The sequence below is a fragment of the Gigantopelta aegis genome, chromosome 14 (assembly GCF_016097555.1).
Source record: "Gigantopelta aegis isolate Gae_Host chromosome 14, Gae_host_genome, whole genome shotgun sequence".
Lineage (NCBI taxonomy): Eukaryota > Metazoa > Mollusca > Gastropoda > Neomphalida > Peltospiridae > Gigantopelta > Gigantopelta aegis.
The window spans coordinates 49,220,860-49,241,769 of NC_054712.1; the positions used below are offsets into that span (position 1 = coordinate 49,220,860).

General features: G+C 36.6%; 1 protein-coding gene across 2 annotated transcripts in view; it reads left to right on the top strand.

Annotated features, from left to right (window-relative positions):
* Window positions 1–2,327: 2,327 nt before the first annotated feature.
* LOC121388714 (trafficking protein particle complex subunit 8-like) overlaps window positions 2,328–20,910 on the top strand; it is a 56,917-nt gene continuing 38,334 nt past the window's right edge. The window contains exons 1-7 of one of the 2 annotated variants that reach the window (XM_041520181.1): window positions 2,328–2,569; window positions 6,740–6,940; window positions 8,092–8,181; window positions 10,159–10,333; window positions 12,358–12,520; window positions 14,393–14,431; window positions 20,037–20,199. In XM_041520181.1, coding sequence (XP_041376115.1) covers window positions 2,413–2,569; window positions 6,740–6,940; window positions 8,092–8,181; window positions 10,159–10,333; window positions 12,358–12,520; window positions 14,393–14,431; window positions 20,037–20,199 — 988 coding nt within the window. In that variant the 5' untranslated portion in view covers window positions 2,328–2,412. The remainder of the gene's footprint in view (window positions 2,570–6,739; window positions 6,941–8,091; window positions 8,182–10,158; window positions 10,334–12,357; window positions 12,521–14,392; window positions 14,432–20,036; window positions 20,200–20,910) is intronic. The other variant, XM_041520182.1, reaches the window with a different exon arrangement.

Below are 20,910 nucleotides of genomic sequence, written 5' to 3' on the forward strand. Positions count from 1 at the left end.
CTACATGGTATGTTTTCTTCTTATAAATTACTAACACGCTATTAACTCATTTTACAAACAGTTGTGAAAACAATACGTTTTAACTTCTGTCTGGATTAGTAAAGTTTGTTTTATTTAACGACGCCGCTAGAGCACATTGATTTTTTATCTTATCATCGGCTATTGGACGTCAAACATATGGTCATTCTGACACTGTTTTTAGAGGAAACCCGCTGTCGCCACATAGGCTACTCTTTTTACGACAGGCAGCAAGGGATCTTTTATTTGCGCTTCCCACAGGCAGGATAGCACAAACCATGGCCTTTGTTGAACCAGTTATGGATCACTGGTCGGTGCAAGTGGTTTACACCTACCCATTGAGCCTTGCGGAGCACTCACTCAGGGTTTGGAGTCGGTATCTCGATTAAAAATCCCATGCCTCGACTGGGATCCGAACCCAGTACCTACCAGCCTGTAGACCGATGGCCTGCCACGACGCCACCGAGGCCGGTTATCTGGATTAGGGGCGGAGCGTTCGCTTGGTGCGCGGTCGGTGTAGGATCGATCCCCGTCGGTGGACCCATTGGACTATTTCTCGTTCCAGCCATTACTCCACAACTGGTATAACAAAAGCCGTGGTATGTACTATTCTGTCTGTGGGATGGTGCATATAAAAGATCCTTTGCTGCTAATCGAAAAGAGTAGCCCATTAGTGGCGACAGCGGGATTCCTCTCTCAATATCTGTGTGGTCCTTAACCATATGTCTGTCGCCATATAACCGTAAATAAAATGTGCTGAGTGCATCGTTGTATAATACATTTCCTTTACTTTCTATCTGGGTTAAATGACTATGACTATGACACATAGCTCACCACCTCCAGTAATCTACAACACATTATTCGATACCCTTGTAAAACCAATTGTTTTATATAACTGAAATATGGGGAGCCGATTTCATTGGAATGATGAAAAAACAACAACATGATTACACCAAATTCTTTGATACAGTGGAAAACGAACCCTTCGAAATGTTTCATAATATATTTTGCAAATTGGAAAACAAATCAATAAATATCGCTTGCAAAAGCGAACTTGATAGGTACCCGTTAATCGTGGGTATTCATAAAACTATGATTAAATACTGGGTACATGTAGAAACTCTTCATATCGATGTTGTACAATGCAGCAAAGGTATGGATGCCAACAAAACAAGATGGGACAACTATTTCAACATAATACGGGACAAAAATGGGATTGATACGTCTCTGCCATGGCCACAAACGGCATACATTTTTAAAATCATATCCCAGCCCAGTTACAAAGCACTCACCAACAGTACTATAAGCCCAAAATATCTACATCAAAGAAACTACTGTACTATAAACTTATTGACTGCCCCTACAAACGCGAAACACACTCTAACAACATAGAAAATAAAAACTTCCGACAAGCCACAGCAAAAACAAGAATATGTGCACACCGACTCGAAATTGAAATTGGTAGAAATATGTTAAACAACTCTGTACAGCTATGATTATTTAATCTTACTTACAGATATTCTTGCACATGATCTTTGGTTATTTCTGCAGAAGCACAGAGCAGTATTGTTATGAAATGTTTGAACAAAGACATCTTCTACTTTCAGTTGCTAGACCTCCTTCCTAATGAAATTGTCACTTGTTAAATATTGTTACTAGTATATAAATTATAATTGTGCTAGGATATTGCAACCATTATAACGTGTCTTGGTTTTTTCTTTTCTTGCTGTTGATATTATTGTTCATGTCTGTATAATTCATATATGGAAATAAATGATTGATTGATTGATTGATTGTCTCCGAGATCGGCCTAACATTAGGTAACAACCGTAAAGAACTTGTTCCTAATCTGTTTGTAATCAGTCAGTTTCCGACACACGTCAAACAACTTGATTGACGCTACTACCTTCTAATCAAAGGCTATGTCTTTACACCAAGGGGTGGTGGAGGATACATAAGAGTGGCAAATGCTATCGAAGTCAGTCATTCAAATGTTCAGTTTAGAAGCATCAAGTCGCTTAGTGCTAAAATGGAAATATCTACAAAACTTCAGTCAAATATTTTCCAAGAACAAAGTTTTTTTTCAAATTGCATATAGAGTAAAACATTTTTATTTCTAAAACACTTTTCTTGTCTTTTTACGTCAGGTCAAATTGAAATTAGTGGGAATAAACGCATTATTCAAATCTTGATACGGCCCGGATGAAGGCGTAAATTTTATTGTTGTGTGTTATCAGCAATCGAAAGAAAATTAATTAGAATTATCTCCCCTACTAACTATCCGGAAGTGGTGTATCCCAACAAAATGGAGGACAACACGACACATCGGAGAATAAATTTGCGTAAATGATTCAAGGCGATAAAATGAACTGAACACAGTACAACCGAGGGGTCATGGCGCAGTGCAAACAGTCAGCTCCAGAATTCATCCAGAATGCATTTAGTCCGCACATCGCAGTGTTGTGTAGTGCAGACGCAGAGGTTTTGTGTAAAAAAAATAATTTGACATTTGCTCAGCTCATCCAACCTTTCTGCCGTTTAGGGACCGAAGGTGATTCTTAATGTTATTTTGAAACTGTTACAATATGTCATTAAATTAAAGTTTTAAAAAGCAAGATATTTGTTTAAAAACAAAACTTTAATAAAATAATAATATTAACTAGGTGAAACCTAAAACTTGTAAAAGCCAGTGCAAGTGAGATAAATTAAATACTGTACGCTGTACAAATATGTCACTGTGTGTGTGTGTGTGGAGAGAGACGTTTGTGTGTGCCCACAATCATTCGATTCCTGGTGTGTGGGTGATTAATTAGTATTATTCGATGGAACAAGTCATGCGTGTACGCTGTATTGTTGTATATATAATTATAATCAATATATATATCATATGACAATATATCATACGCACATGACTAGTTCCATCGAGATATGGTATAAAGCAATTTTCAGGATGTCATTTTAATTATGTCACCTTGTTCGGAGGTTTCCACCCTTCTTGAATAGTATTCCATAAAGTGAAAAAAAATTAAAAAATAATTAAAAAATGGCTGTCAGCCAAAAAATTGTAATAGTTTTTTCAAGGATTATGTCTGGAAAAAATGTGGGGGAAATCTAACGGTAATTAAAGTTAGTTCAGTAATATATTGTTGTTAACAATGTGGTTCCGACTTTAGAGCGTTATGTAATTATTGAACGGTGGGATGGAAAGATGTGATGTAATCTAACACGTCATGACATGCATTGATTATGATATAATGCAATAATGATGATGTCACATTAATTACATCGCATACTTGAGAGGCATCCACCCCTCTTGAAGAGTATTCCATAAAAAGAAATTACATGTTTTTTTGTCTTAGAAGATCTCAGCAAAGTTGATATAGGTAACGTGGTTACAATCTGGTATGTGGAATTTGTGTCATTATTATGGTTTTTCCACAATTTCTGTCTTGGCAAAATGTGAGGAAAATATATTGGTAATTAAAAGTAGGAGAGTAATTTATTGTAATTGTTAACAACATGATTCGGTTTGACTTTAAAGCGTTAGTAATTGTTGAACGGTGCTGTATACATAATATACATAATACCAGTGTATAACAGTGAATAATAGTCTAGAATCGATAAGTAATTTGCAATGTGCATCTGACAAAAATAACATTGCAGATGCAGATCACTTTGTCCAGTTCCGGATCAGTTTCGAAAATAGCGGCTTAAGCCTTCAAAAACACTATTTCAACATCTTACCACTTTCAGTACATTCGTGGATCCTGCTTTACATATTTTATTGTCACTTGCAATTCCACGAGGTACACACACCCCTAATTAGCCATTTCTAAAATTGATTGCAAATCAATGATGTACGGGACTTGAGTCAAAAATAAAGGTGCGACTGTGATCCTTATTATTTTTGTTTTGTACTTTCAACCAGTTTGATTTGATTTCTGGCATTCTATTATATAATAATAATAATTATTATTAATAATAATAATAAATAGTATTTTTATTTATTACCATATTTAGCAATAATAATAATAAGAAGTTTTAAAGTCACATTTTCTTTGTGAAAGGAACAAAGGCTTGAAAAATCAGCACCATTTATTGGAAATAGAAAGAAATGACATATCAGCAAAATATCAACTTTGGAACTGTTTAGTATTTATCATAATATTAAAATTAAGCAAGTAATTTTTAAGCAGGACGGTTAGACCCCTTGTTAATAATGATAAATATTAATATAATGTTACACACTAAACAGTCGCACGGTGGAATTTCTTTTTTAATTCCTTCATTGGAATGCCCTTTTGATGTGTTGTTCCATTTGCCCTTTTCCAGTTAGTCCCCCTCCCCCACAACATATTTCCTGGATCTGCTCCTGAATGGAGAATTATTTTCATCGACAGTCTAAAGGCTAGGGCTAGCTCAGATTGACTTTGTGAATACACAGATCAGTCGCCGACCGACTTTCCTGCATCATATGCACAGTCGGTATGGGATCGATCCCCGTCGGTGGGCCCATTGGGCTATTTCTCGTTCCAGCCAGTGCACCACAACTGGGGTTTCCTCTCTCAATATCTGTGTGGTCCTTAACCATATGTCTGACGCCATATAACCATAAATAAAATGTGTTGAGTGCGTCGTTAAATAAAAATTTCCTTCCTTCCTTCCTTCATGCATCATAATGCGATTGTGTAAAAAAAAAAAAAAATCCCACTGAAAGAATTAAACCAGCCTATAGTGGTAAAGACTCTTGAAATGAGAAGCCACATACGGAGATTTCCACTTCGTTGAAAAAACAAAATAGAGGCCCCCTTTCCCCCTCTCCCAAAGTCGAGCAGTCAAATATGCGAAAAGCATGTGCAGTGGCACATGTGAAACAGACCACTGGCAGTAACAGGATTTTATGAAGGTCCTCTAAGTTGTCAAACTTGTGCTGATTCTTTTGTTCTTTGTGCAGTAAAATGTTTTTTCAATTAATCAATCAAGCAAGCAATGGTATGGAGGACTCTCACATTGAGTGGGGCGGGCAACAAATTGATACTGAATCGTCTTATGAAGCAAATACAAGACATGTGCAGGGATTTTTCCAGAGGTGGGGTCTAGATTGGCGATCGAACATAGGCCATACAGGCTCCTATTTTGGTAGGGGGCAGGCAGACTGATTTTAAAAAATTTGCCCGAATTAAACTAAAATGGATTAAAAAAACCCCAACATTTTATTTATATTAGCATTAGTACTGTTGAATGACTGCAGCTGGTATTTGTATGAATGACAAATTACATGTACAAATATAATGTGAGAGACAAGTGGACAAACTCTTAAAATCATAGTTTTAGTTTATAAAATATGGTGTCTTTACATTATGTACATTTGTCGTTACCTATAGCAAAAAAAAAGAGAAGAAAAATAGATAGAACTACAACGATTAATAGAATATTTTATAGAGGATGAATAGCCATGGAATGAACAGTCTAGGGCTACTATGATATGGGTATCACACAATCAGGGTTGAATTATTATGAACTAGTGGTTGAAATGATGAATTGAGAGAGGTTTAAGCAGAATTTTTTTTAATTATAATTATTATTATTATTATTATAAAAAAGGAAGGGGGAAAAAGGGAGACTTTTTTTTCACTGTGTTCATCATTTTTGAGTCTTGAGATAACGCCTGCATTCATTGCTCAATCTAGTGGCAATTACTATGGAAATACTTCTGTTTTGTGAGTGATCCACAACTGGCATATCAAGTGTGTCCACTTTAAGGAGTTACAGTAGGCTAAGTACATGTAGTTTACAGCATCAATTTTCATAAAACCTGTCATGCACAATGTTTCCCCAATATGTACCATGTCTCATGTTTGCTCATGTACATTTTCAACAGAGGTTATGTATCGGCGTCCAAAACGAAACCAAGACTGTATATTGTTACAGGTTTTTTTACATACAATTTCAAGAAACGTATATTATTTGTTTGTTAGAATATTTTTTTAATGAACTTTTCATTAGAAATGACCAAAAAATTCATATACTGACAGACTAATCGGTAACTACAGGTGATACAGAAGTGATCTGGAACAAATTCATAAGTTTGAGCCCTGCATTAAAAGAAATTGACAGTATTTGCTTCACAGTTTGAAAACATTGGAGAATATATATGTTGTTTATTGTATTTGACAAATGATGCTTTTCTAGTTAACCTTTATAAACTTAAATGTAATATTTTATCTACAAAGTTTTACAAAAACAAGTTGGTGTTTTGGCAAAGATCGTTATGTGATTTCCTGTTTGAAATTGGATTAAACCTGTCCAAAATAGTATGGAGAAATAACTTCTCATTAAGTACTGCTAATACTTGACAACTTGATGGAGACTGTTTAAAATATAACCATTATTAGCTAAAGAGAAAAGAAAACATCAAGACTTAAAATAATAATAATAATAATGATATTAATTATAGTTTGAGATATATTGTACATGTTGCCATCAAATGCTTGGAGTAGGATAAATGATATCATGGCATTAAAACAGTCTTTAATTAACATCGTCAATTGCAGTTTTTATCTTGTTTATAATGCTCAGCAATTTAACAGTAACACATAACAAATGTATATGCTGAATACTTTTTTTTTTTTTACAGATATATGTACATGGGGTACTTAAATTTTTATATAATGATATACATGTACACATTTTCCTAGGTTTGCTGTGATTGTGTTTTCAGTGCATATCCGCGACCCGAACAATGCACCCCACACGGTCCACTCTCTGCGAATCAAAGTGTGTGACATGTCGAGCACCCCGCCCCAGCAGGCCGATGTGCGCAAGATGCTCAACGACGCGGTGTCGGGGGCACAGCTACAAACTGGGGAGGCAGGGAGGTGCAACGTCAAGTCGGTCGGCAGCTACGATCTTCAGCTGCATGGTACGTACTGCAGAGATGAAGGTTTTACACATTTATCTGCAAAATTACTGATTTTTAATCATCTGTACATAGTTTCCAGGTTTTCCGTGGTTTGTTCAAAAAAATTCCACATTCTCCATTCAAATCCTTTCGATTCCATCCAGAACTTTTATTCTGAATTTTAATTTTATCTATCTGTGATATTTGTAGTTTTGCACAGCTCTTACACTGTGTTTTAATTTAACTGTTGAATTTTTATATTTATGTTGATCATCACTTTATTTATTTGATTTACCTTAGTTTGACACCCAATAGCCGATGTATTTTTCATGCTGGGGTGTCATTAATCATTCATTCATTCATTCATATTCTCCATTCAAATTGTATGATATGTCTTTGACGTATTCTTTGTACAAATTTTAAATGGGGGATGTCATTTTAGACCACTGTGCAACCCTAACCCTAGGGCCAATCTTGGTACCAGGTTACCAATATTAAAATTAGTGGGACAGTAGACAGTACAGTAATGTTGTTTTAGTTCAGTGATTAATAAGCAGCTGACGAACCAAAATGTATCCTCCACCCAATAGGTACCTACATAATATACATGCACAAGAGACAGACATTATTTGAAATCAGTTGTGCATTTATTTCAGGTGACTGTTGTATTTATTTGTCAAACTAAATTGTTTATTTACAGAATATTATTAATATACTGAATACCATTGAAAATCAGTCAGATTTGTAGATTGAAAAAGCATATGAGAAAAAGCTCCAACAAAAAAACACATGTGACTGATTTTTTTATGTATTCTGGAAGACAATAAATAACCTCCAAATTTTATACTAGGATTAAAATTAGTGTGTGTCATATAGCAATCTCACATGCGTGATAGGAATTATAACTAAAAATTGAGTGGTGCCTTTTCAATGGAATTCAGTATATTAGTGCTTAGTGAAGAAATAGATTGATATGCCAGGTTGTAATTTAGGATGGTAGGCACCAGGATAACTGTGCTTGGCACCACCCAGTGTGGATCCATCCCTTTAGGTGAACAAAACAGTAAATATATAATCATATATGTTTAAATAATGCATAATGTAAATACATGTATACACCTGACAGTTACATAAAGCCATGTTTTTAATGATGTGTTGATGTTTTGTTGCAGAGTCGACCCCATGGTTTGAAGCATACCGAGAATGTTTTCTTGATGTCATCACTCCATCAGATCACGAGTATCTGAGCCACTGTTTAGCATGTATCCTTTATTATTGTTATTAGTTGATTTGTTTTAAAGAGACATACCCTAGTTTTTAAACACTAAGGCATATGTTTTATTATTAGAGCCATTTTTGATAACTGAAATCATACTTTTCTTAGATTTTATTGTTTAGATTATCCATTTACGTACATTTGAAGTGTTTTGGGTCGTCCTGGTGTTTTTAATAGCACAAAATGCAGTTCTCATATTTTTGAAAAACGCACGTGCGTCTGACAAGTAACAGTTATGGAGTCGAGTTTTAGTCTATTTTTAGAGGGTATTTCACAATTTCAAAGTCACAGACTCATGTTTCACTCAATTGTAACTTTATCCAAATGTGTTACAGGTTACAGATTTAATTTGTCGTTTGTGGCAATTTACTCATTTTTTACCGAGTTATAGTCCCTCAACGTTGTTGTAACCGGTAGGGAACATGTACATTGTATTGCTTTAACCAACCTCAGTGACGTCATGGTTAAGCCATCGAACATACGGCTGGTAGATACAGGGTTCGCAACCTGGTACTGGCTCCCACCCAGAGCAAGTTTTAATGACTTAATGGGTAGATGTAAAGCCACTACACCCTCTTCTCCAGAGTATGACAATAAAAAGTCACCCACTGCTCCTGGGTTTGTGAAACCACTAGCCCAGATAGCTGAAGCACTAGTGCCCAAATTCCAGATGCTTTATAACTTAATTGGATATAATTTTTGTAACATTACACATTTACGAGTTGAACAGTAAAATAAAACAAACACTAAATCATGTTGTAACTTTCAGTTTTTTTGTCAAGTCGTTTTGTAATTTTGTCAAGTGTGATCCATCGTCATTGTCCCGTTTTTGAATTGGGAAAATTTTATTTTAACTTTGGTGGAAAAAATAATATGTTACGACATTTCTATTTTGTTGGAACGGTGCTATAGATACAGGGCATTATCCCGTAAAGATAATATCAAAAGAATCTGACCGGCGAAGCTAATCCCTGGTTATTACTTTAAAAGGTACGCTGTACTCCACCAGCTATGCTTGTTAATCCAAACCGTACACTAAATAGGTGCCGTCATTGTTGCGGTTCATTAAAGTAAATTGGACCCTGATTGCCGATAACAACATGTTAGCGACCGTTAAATTAAAAAAGCAGCTACAGCAACAAACAGCAGTTTCCTAGCATGGTGCCGGTTTACTTGATTGGTTTTGTCCGGGAATCCTGAACTACTAAGTTCTGCCCACGAGATTAACGACCAGTCGACGGTCTAAGATCAAAACACGCATGTCATTAGACTTTATGTTGTGCCAGCAACTTGGGCAAAGTGTAAACAATGCATGCTGTAACTGTGACGATGTAGAGATAGCATGTACGGCAGTTTGCAGACCTGTTGCCAGACTCGTTGTTGATATCTTTCACAAACGTCACAATCAAATTTATTAAGGACATTTTCAGCCAGATATAAAAAATATACAGAAAACAAAAACCCACCGATCGAGCAACACGAGAGGTACGGCATGGCCATACGCAGGGGCTAGTGGTTTTGCGTTTCTCACTAGCCCGAACTTAAAAACACTAACTCGGGCTAGCGGATTTGTCGAACTCTGTCTTCTCTCTCACTAACAATTAACAACTAACCCACTGTCCTGGACAGACAGCCCAGATAGCTGAGGTGAGTGCCCATGACAGCATGCTTGAACCTTAATTGGATATAAGCATGAAAATCAGTTGAAATGAAAGTATTCAGGGCTAGCTCTGCCACTCGCCAAGTTCGACAATTGCTAATTTTGAAAAGAATTGGCGAATTTTATTTTAATTTGGTGAAAAAATAATATGTTATAATTTCTATTTTGTTGGAAAATAGCTATAGATTTTGCATTTTTAAAGATAATTTGGCAAAATTTTCTGACCACCCAGAGCTAGCCCTGGTATTACTTTAGAAGTACGCTGTACTCTGAGAATGCTTGTTAATCCTTAATGTCTAAAAGGTGCGTTTGTTGTGTCGTCGAGCAACACGGACCCCATCGCCATCTTCAACAGTCTGACCGGTCAGCAGCTACAGCAACAGCAGCAGTTTCCTAACAAGGTGCCGCGCTGGTTTTGTCCGGGAATCCTCAACTACTACGTTCTGCTCCACGACGTAGTCGAGGGAGAGCAAGCCAGGTATGTTTGCAGGGGCACAGTGTAAAAATTAGTGGTACGGCACTTTGTTGCCAGACTCATCTTTCAAATTACTTGTAAGGACATTTTCACAGATATAGCAAATATACACACACACACACACACACACCCACCCACCCACACACACAAGTGGTACGGCATGGCCATACTGTCTACGCCGCCCCCTTTTAAGCAGTAACTTTTGTAACAAATAAACATTGAATGATTAGTTAATTCATGGATTGTATGAACACATCTATCTACGGTTAATTCATGGATTGTATGAACACATCTATCTATGGTTAATTCATGGATTGTATGAACACATCTATCTATGGTTAATTCATGGATTGTATAAACACATCTATCTTCAGTTAATTCATGGATTGTATGAACACACCTATCTACAGTTAATTCATGGATTGTATGAACACATCTATCTACAGTTAATTCATGGATTGTATGAACACATCTATCTACAGTTAATTCATGGATTGTATGAACACATCTATCTACAGTTAATTCATGGATTGTATGAACACATCTATCTACAGTTAATTCATGGATTGTATGAACACATCTATCTTCAGTTAATTTAGGAATGATATGAACACACCTGTCTACTGTTAATTCATGGATTGTATGAACACATCTATCTACAGTTAATTCATGGATTGTATGAACACATCTATCTACAGTTAATTCATGGATTGTATGAACACATCTATCTACAGTTAATTCATGGATTGTATGAACACACCTATCTTCAGTTAATTTAGGAATGATATGAACACACCTGTCTACTGTTAATTCATGGATTCTTTGAACACATCTATCTACGGTTAATTCATGGATTGTATGAACACATCTATCTACAGTTAATTCATGGATTGTATGAACACACCTATCTTCAGTTAATTTAGGAATGATATGAACACGCCTATCTACGGTTAATTCATGGATTGTATGAACACATCTATCTACAGTTAATTCATGGATTGTATGAACACACCTATCTTCAGTTAATTTAGGAATAATATGAACACATCTATCTACGGTTAATTCATGGATTGTATTAACACATCTATCTACGGTTAATTCATGGATTGTATGAACACACCTATCTTCAGTTAATTTAGGAATGATATGAACACTCTTTCGTGGTATGTAATATCCTGTCTGGATGCTACACATGAAAGATCCTTTGCTCCTAATTGAAAAGAGTAGCCCATTGTCTTGTGACAGTGGGTTTCCTCTCTAATTATTTGTGTGGCGCTTATCCATACAATGTATGTCTGGCGCCATATAACCATAGGAGCGGGATGTAGCCCGGGGGTAAAGCGCTACTTTGATGTGCAGTCGGTTTGGGATCGATCCCCGTTGATGGGCCCATTGTGTTATTTCTTGTTCCAGCCAGTGCATCACGACTGGTATAACAAAGGCGGTGGTACATGTATGTGCTATCCTGTCGGTGGGAAAGTGCATATAAAAGATCCCTTGCGGCATAAGAAAAAATGTAGCGGGTTTCCTCTGATGACTATATGTCAAAATTACCAAATGTTTAACATCCAATATAGTCGATGATTAATGAATTAATGTGCTCTAGTGGTGTCGTTAAACAAACCAAACTTTACCATATACCCGTGCATGATTAAATAAAACATTCCTTCCATCCATGCAGGGTGGGACGTAGCCCAGTGGTAAAGTGTTCACTCGATGTGCAGTCGGTGTGGGATCGATCCACGTCGGTGGGCCCATTGGGCTATTTCTCATTCCAGCCAGTCCACCACAACTGGTTTATCAAAGGTCGTGGTATGTACATTGTACTACCCTGTCTTTGGGATGGTGCATTTTAAAAATCTCTTGCTGCTAATCGAAAAAGAGTAGCCCATGAAGTGACGACAGCGGGTTTCCTCTCTCAATATCTGTGTGGTCCGTAACCATATGTCTGACGCCATATAACCGTAAATAAAAATGTGTTGAGTGTGTCGTTAAATAAAAACATTTCTTTCTTTTGTTCCGTGCAGGGCTGAAGCGATTTACCAGAGTATGAAGTCGACGTTCAAGCCTCACTGCTGCCACCTGTTACAGATCAACTCGCGGTCTCTACAGACTGTGGAGAACATGAAGAGCGAGACGTCACTACCCGACCCGTGGAGTCAGTTCCTACCTCAGCCACAAGAAATCCAGGTACGTGATAAAATCACATCGTCTGTTATATTAATCTCCGCCACAAGAAATCCACATATGCAGTGAATTAACAACAAAGGTGTTACACTAACCTCATATTACAAGAAATCCAGGTACACGTTTAAATCACATCGTCTGTTACACTAACCTCCGCCACAAGAAATCCAGGTATGCAGTGAATTAACAACATAGGTGTTACACTAACCTCAGTTACAAGAAATCCAGATACTCAGTAAAACATTTAATTTAGTGTAAACATCTGTTCGATCCCCGTCGGTGGGCCCCTTTGGGCTATTTCTGGCTCCAGCCAGTGCATCAAGACTGTTATATCAAAGGCTATGGTATGTGCTATCCTGTCTGTGGGATGATGCATATAAAAGATCACTTGCTGCTAATCGAAAAGAATAGCGCATGAAGTGGCGACAGCAGGTTTCCTCTCTCAATATCTGTGTGGTCCTTAACCTCAGTCTCAATAAATCCATATAAGCACATCATCTGTTACACGAACCTCAGTCTCAATAAATCCAGATAAGCACATCATCAGTTACACTAACCTCAGTCTCAATAAATCCAGATAAGCACATCATCAGTTACACTAACCTCAGTCTCAATAAATCCAGATAAGCACATCATCTGTTACACGAACCTCAGTCTCAATAAATCCAGATAAGCACATCATCTGTTACACATCCACAAGAAATCCAGGTAAACATTGTTCCTAAATACCTTGTATAACCATAGTAATTAATAATAATTCAGGTAAACATGAATAGTTTTGAAAATTTCATCAGCTATGACAGTAACCTCAGCCACAAGAAATCCAGGTAAAAACAGTAGTGCTTTTGAAAATCACATTATCTGTTACATTAACCTCATCTGTTACACTAACCTCATTTATTACACTAACCTCAAGTACTAAACTAACCTTGTCTGTTATAATTAACCTCATCTATTACACTAACCTCATCTATTATACTAACCTCATCTATTACACTAACCTCATCTATTGTACTAACCTCATCTATTACACTAACCTCATCTATTACACTAACCTAAAAAATACACTACAAAATACCGTAAGCTTACGCAAGGTACTTAGGCTACCCTGTGCTCTTTTTCGTTTCTTTTGAACATGTGTGTATTACTTTCTTGCGAAAAGCATACAAAACTTCATATTATGTATTATCATGTAATATATTGTCTTTACTTTGATATCGCTTCTTGATATAAAGTTATAAGTGTCACATTGTTACTACCAAATTCCCGTGCAGCGGAAACTAATGAAGTCTCGGATCTGATTGAATGAGTCTACATTTATTTATTTTTCCAATTTATGTCCAGTTTTCATCAGCCTTTAATTTTACATGGAATTTATTTTCATGAATTTTATTCAAATGCTAAAAAAGCAAAAATAAATTCCATACGAAAATAAAGTATTTTACAGTAACATGTTTCTTGCTTAGAATATGAATACATGTACATGTGTATTTCTATAACCTGTGCATTTCTGGACATCGTAACGTTTTGTAGTATCTCATTATCGATTTTTGTCTAAAATAATTTCATAAATGCAAATTTATTATTTCTTCCAACGAAATGAAATTTGACATAGTTTGCCAAAGGTGATTCCAAATGTATTATCTGTATAGTGCTTTTTATTTTGAACATGTTAAAGTGAGATCATAGTGTTTTGAAAAGCAGTAGGTGTGTTTATTTTGTTGGGGGATACAAATGTATATCTTGCTGGGGCTGAAACTCAGGACAGTCCCTGTAAAATGCATATTATATTTGCAAAAGAACCCATGTAATATCTCATATATGTTTTGGCCAAACGAGTCTTTATTTTCATTGTTATGCACTTTTAATATGCAGCCTCCAAATCCCCATAAACCAAGATACTTCATAACATGGGTAAGTGACAGCTGGAACGTTATCATTGTCTGCTTTATGATGGTGTTACAACTACATTTACTTGTTTTTCTATCCATTCATTGGTGTGTGTGTGGATTGGCTGCTCACTAGAACAGTTCTTGTGCATGACATTTTCTATTTTTTGTCAATTTTAAATGGGTTTTCTCCTGATTTAAAAGGTTACAGTGTTTTTAGGTGACTTGGCTATTTATGTATATTTACTGTCTTTTTAGTTTCTTTGATGCCACAGAAATTCAGTTACTTTTCAGTGTTAGCTTACATGATGATGTATTTTGTTTGATGTCAGCCAGTGTTTGTATGTATGTCTAGCCCTGGCAGGACGTAGCCCAGTGGTAAAGTGCTTGCTTGATGTGCAGTCAATCTGAGATTGGTCCCTGTCGGTGGGCCCATTGGGCTAATTCTCGTTCCATTCGGTGTCTGACGCCATATAACCATAAATAAAATGTGTTGAGAGCGTCGTTAAATAAACCACTTCCTTCCTTGCAGCCAGTGCACCACGACTGGTATATCAAAGGCTGTGGTATGTGCTATCTTGTCTTTGGGATGGTGTATATAAAAGATCCCTTTCTACTAATGAAAAAAATGTAGCTGGTTTCCTCTCTAAGACTTTATGTAATAATTACCAAATTTTTGACATCCAACAGCCGATTATTATTAAATCAATGCTCTAGTGGTGTTGTTAAACAAAACAAAACTTTTAACAGGGACTATGTCTAGCTGCGAAATCAGGGCTAGCTCTGTCACTCGCCAAATTTGCCAATTGTAGGAACAATTAGCAAATTTTATTTTCATTTGGTGAAAACATTTCATGTAATAATTGGTGTTTTGTTGGAAAATAACTCTGGGTTTTGCATTTTTTGAGATGATTTGGCGAAATTTTTTGCTCACCCAGAGCTAGCCCTTGAAATGATTTACTGAGCAAAGATGCTACGACTCACTTGATTGACCATGCTGGTCACGAGCCGTTCAATACTTTACATAATTACAGCTTAGCGAGCAGGGTGATAGTCATCAGTCTGACCCATCCAGTCACAGTGTAATCAAGAGAACAGGCTTTACTACAAATCTGGACCAACACAGATAAAATATATTACTAATTAATTACATGGAATGACATGTGCTTAATATCACCAGCTTCAGTTTCAGTGGCTGACACAGACAAGATATATTGCTAATTTGTTACAAGGAATGACAACATGCGCTTCATATTACCACCTTCAGATTGAGTGGTTTGGCAGTTAGATCATTCATCTTAAAAGGTGGTAGATGCTGGGTTTGCATCTCAATACCAGTTTCTATCCAGCTCAATACAATCAGTATATTGATTTCTCTGGAGAACTTCATGATTAATAGACAGCAACGGCAGCTAACGTAATTTAAGGTCTGTTTAGTGATTAAATCATCTGATCTAGAGCTAGCATATACAAGTCCTCATTTAGGGCTGGTACAGTGTTTAAAGGTTGATGTAGTGATTAAGTCATTTGATTTAAGGTTGATGTATTGCTTAAGTCATTTGATTTAAGGTTGATGTAGTCATTAAGTCATTTGATATAATGTTGATGTAGTCGTTAAGTCATTTGATTTAAGGTTGATGTATTGATTAAGTCATTTGATTTAAGGTTGATGTAGTGATTACGTCATTTGATTTAAAGTTGATGTAGTGATTAAGTCATTTGATTTAAGGTTGATGTAGTGATTAAGTCATTTGATTTAAGGTTGATGTAGTGATTAAGTCATTTGATTTAAGGTTGATGTAGTGCTTTAGTCATTTGATTTAGGATTGATGTAGTTCTTAAGTCATTTGATTTAAGGTTAATGTAGTCATTAAGTCATTTGATTTAAGGTTGATGTAGGCATTAAGTCATTTGATTTAAGGTTGATGTAGTCGTTAAGTCATTTGATTTAAGGTTGATTAAGTCATTTGATTTAAGGTTGATGTACAATGTAGTCATTAAGTCATTTGATTTAAAGTTGATGTAGTCGTTAAGTCATTTGATTTAAGGTTGATGTAGTCATTAAGTCATTTGATTTAAGGTTGATGTAGTGATTAAGTCATTTGATTTAAGGTTGATGTAGTGCTTAAGTATGATTAGCACTGCAGGGTTCATATTGATTTGAATAGTGCTTGAATTTGAGTGGACTTAATGGAAAAGGTCTTGAACTTGTCAAAACCCATGAAAAGTGCTTGAATTTGAGAGTTTCGTCTTGACAACTGCTTGAATTTGAGAGTTTCGTCTTGAAAACTGCTTGAAGTGCGTATTTCCACTGATAAATAGTAAAATTGTCCTTCCTTATCTTTATTTTCTTGTAATTCCAAAATTTGTCAGCTCGTATTGTTGACAGTTTTAACTAATCGGCGTCATTTTATCACAAATATTGAAAATTGTTGGATATGCTGTTACGAATTCTGGTGAAAAATATATCAAACCAAGTGTTACCAACTTGATTAATATGATGAATGCAAATATCCTTGACCAGTGTAATTCTACAATACAAAATTGCTTACAAAGTGCTTGAATGTTGCCTTCCAAATTGTGTATGAACCCTGCATTATTATAATTTTACGTGAAGTGAATAGTGACTAAGTGAGTGTTTCAAGTCTTTTGTTAGAAGGAGACATGGCATTTGTTGGCTGTGTTGTAGAATTACTCCGAAAAGACTCCTCTGTTGTTAATGTCACGAGGAAGTGGAATAACTGGAAGCCAATAGTAGACAATTGTGTTTGTTGGCATTATTACATTATCTGAAGCTGCAGACAAACTAATGTGATTGTGATGTTTCATTTGATGGCACAGTCCGTGTATGCAGAAGGTAGTAGTACATGTAGTGTTAGTAGCTGGGTAATCTGGTTGAATTTTTTTTTTTATATTAACAATAACAACAATCTATTAAACAGACTTAATCAAAATCATTCATTTATTCATTCATTCAGCTGTATCCATATGTCCATTAATGCATGCATTCATTCATTCATCTGTTTATCCATATGTCCATTCAAGCATGCATTCATTCAATGTTCATTTGTCCATCCATCTTTTTCATTCATTCATTCATTCATCTATTCATCCATCTATGCATCCATTCATTCATTTATTGCATCTAGCAGGTGTAATCACAGGTGACAAAATAAGCAAGGCTTTGTGTTTGGATGTAATTTGTGTTTTTGAATTTGTGTTTGGATGTAATTTGTGTTTTTGAATTTGTGTGGGTTTTGCCAAATTGGCTTCAGTTCATGTTTTATGACTGGTGAACAACAAGTGAACACTGGTTAATTAATAGCTTAAAGCTGTTAGAAGTCAAAGGAACAGTTTGACATTAATCAATTTATGGATGGGAGGAGCTGAGCTGCCACTTTTGTCAGTTAAAATGCTATTTTAGAGACCCCACCCCACCTTCCCCTCCAAAAAGGAAGAAGAAAAAAAACCGAAGAAAGGAATAATGTCTTACAATTACACTTGAAGCTTCCTTCCATTTAAAGCTGTTCTCCACTACAAGACAGTCCCGGAATTGTCATCTGTTACTGTGGCCTTGTTTCATGCTCTTAATTAAGATACCGTTAAGTCGTGGTAGAACGTCCCATTATGCATGAGCATGTATTTGTTAATCATACCTTTTTTCGTAACTTGTGGCTGTTTAAGTTTTTGTAATGTACTTTTGACTGGGATCTGTGTTTTTGCTTGTGGTACATTTCCAGTTTGACGTCATCGTTTTTCTCTGTCGGCATCTTGTTTCTCTGTCAGCATGCATCTTTATACCTTCTTTTAACTTTTCTTCATGTGGGTGGTGTTTGGTTGCACTGTGTGTTTTATAAATGTGGCCTATACGTGTTGACTTGTGTTATAGGGTAGAAAACAAAAAGTCATAAAAAAACTCCCACGTAAATGGCAATCAGTTTTATCCTTAAATGCAAGCTATGTGTACATGTGTAATGTAAGTGAATTGTTTTATGAACACCCCCCCCCCCCCAAAAAAAAAAAAAAAAAAAAAAAGTTGAATGTTTATATTGTATGGTACTAAGGGTTTAGTATGTATCATGCTAAAAAAAAAATGTTTTAAAAATAGCACACTAAAATAAACTGGATAATATATGGTATATGTACATTGCATGTATATGAACCTGTGTTTGAGTAAAATATTGTACATTTGTGGTCATGTTTCCGTGAAATATTTCTTGAACATTTACAAGTTTGTAATAATTTGTGCAGTTGTGATTGTGATCGAAAACATGTTCATGTACCTGTAACTGTGTGTATTTGTCCAACATACATGTATATTGATTATATACAGACATGCACATGTAGTTAATATCCTTCGAAGTGCTCGTTTGATGCGCGGTCGATTTGGAATTGATCCAAGTCAGTGGGCCCATTGGGCTATTTCTCGCTCCAGCCAGTGCACCACAGCTGGTACATCAAAGGCCATAGTATGTGTTATCCTGTCTATGGGATGGTTCATGTAAAAGATCCCTTGCTGCTAATCAAAAAAGAGTAGCTCATGAAGTGGCAACAGCGGGTTTCCTCACTCAATATCTGTGTGGTCCGTAACCATATGTCAGACGCCATATAACCGTAAATAAAATGTGTTGAGTACGTCGTTAAATAAACCATTTCCTTCCTTCCTTTAATATCCTTCGAAGGTATAATTTTTCTGCCTACCAGCTGTGATACATTAATGTATGACATTTATTTCAAATTTTGTGATTTTTAATTAGCCTGTTGACAGGTGCGATTTTCCCCCACCTACATATTAGTGTCAGCTCTTTTCTAGAAAGGGTCAGGATGCTGGAAACACATGGGTTTTTTAAAATTATAATCATCATAATTTATCTGAAACCCGATTGGGCAATTAATTAACCTTGTCCATCCATCCATCCATCCATTCCTTTTGAGATTAAAGTAACAGTTTGTGTCTGACAGGTTATATTAAAGTAACAGTTTGTGTCTGACAGGTTATATTAAAGTAACAGTTTGTGTCTGACAGGTTATATTAAAGTAACAGTTTGTGTCTGACAGGTTATATTAAAGTAACAGTTTACGTGAAAGATTAAAGTAACACTTTATGTGTGAGAGGTTATAAATCTTAACAGTTTGTGTGTGAAAGGTTATAGATCTTAAGTTTGTGTGTGAGAGGTTATAGATCTTAAGTTTGTGTGTGAGAGGTTATCGAACTTAACAGTTTGTGTGTAGGAAGTTATAGATCTTAACAGTTTGTGTGTGAGAGGTTATAGATCTTAAGTTTGTGTGTGAGAGGTTAAAGATCTTAAGAGTTTGTGTATGAGAGGTTATCAATCTTAACAGTTTGTGTGTGAGAGGTTGAAGTAACAGTGTTTGAGAGGTTATCGATCTCAACAGATTGTGTTCAGAGGTTGAAGTAAAAGTATGTGAGAGGTTATAGATCTCAACAGATTGTGTTCAGAGGTTGAAGTAACAGTGTGAGAGGTTGTCGATCTCAACAGTTTGTTTCTGAGAGGTTATCGATCTCAACAGATTGTGTTAAGAGGTTGAAGTAACAGTGTGTGAGAAGTTATTGATCTTAACATTTTGTATGTGAGATATTAAAGTTAGCATGTGTGTATTTGTCACAGGAAGGAGTGGAGTACGACTACCTCCAGTCCCAGGACGAAGACTCCCTCTTCCCGTCTCACCTGTCTGAGGGCGACCTCACCCATGGACAGAACCTCGACTCATCATCCATCATGGAGGGCTCCATAGAGACCGGCCTGGAGGCCACCGAGACCAAGGTCTCAGGTAATTTACTTACAGTGTCCTCCATCATGGAGGTAACCATAGAGACCGGCCTGGAGGCCACCGAGACCAATGTGTCAGGTAATTTACTTACAGTGTCCTCCATCATGGAGGGCTCCATAGAGACCGGCCTGGAGGCCACCGAGACCAAGGTGTCAGGTAATTTACTTACAGTGTCCTCCATCATGGAGGTAACCATAGAGACCAGCCTGGAGGCCACCGAGACCAAGGTGTCAGGTAATTTACTTAAAGTGTCCTCCATCATGGAGGTAACCATAGAGACCAGCCTGGAGGCCACCGAGACCAAGGTGTCAGGTAATTTACTTACAGTGTCCTCCATCATGGAGGGCTCAATAGAGACCGGCCTGGAGGCCACCGAGACCAAGGTGTCTGGTAATTTACTTACAGTGTCCTCCATCATGGAGGTAACCATAGAGATTGGCCTGGAGGCCACCGAGACCAAGGTGTCTGGTAATTTACTTACAGTGTCCTCCATCATGGAGGTAACCATAGATTTGCCTGGAGGCCACCGAGACCAAGGTGTCTGGTAATTTACTTACAGTGTCCTCCATCATGGAGGTAACCATAGAGACCGGCTTGGAGGCCACCGAGACCAAGGTGTCAGGTAATTTACTTACTGTGTCCTCCATCATGGAGGTAACTATAGAGACCGGCTTGGAGGCCACCGAGACCAAGGTGTCAGGTAATTTACTT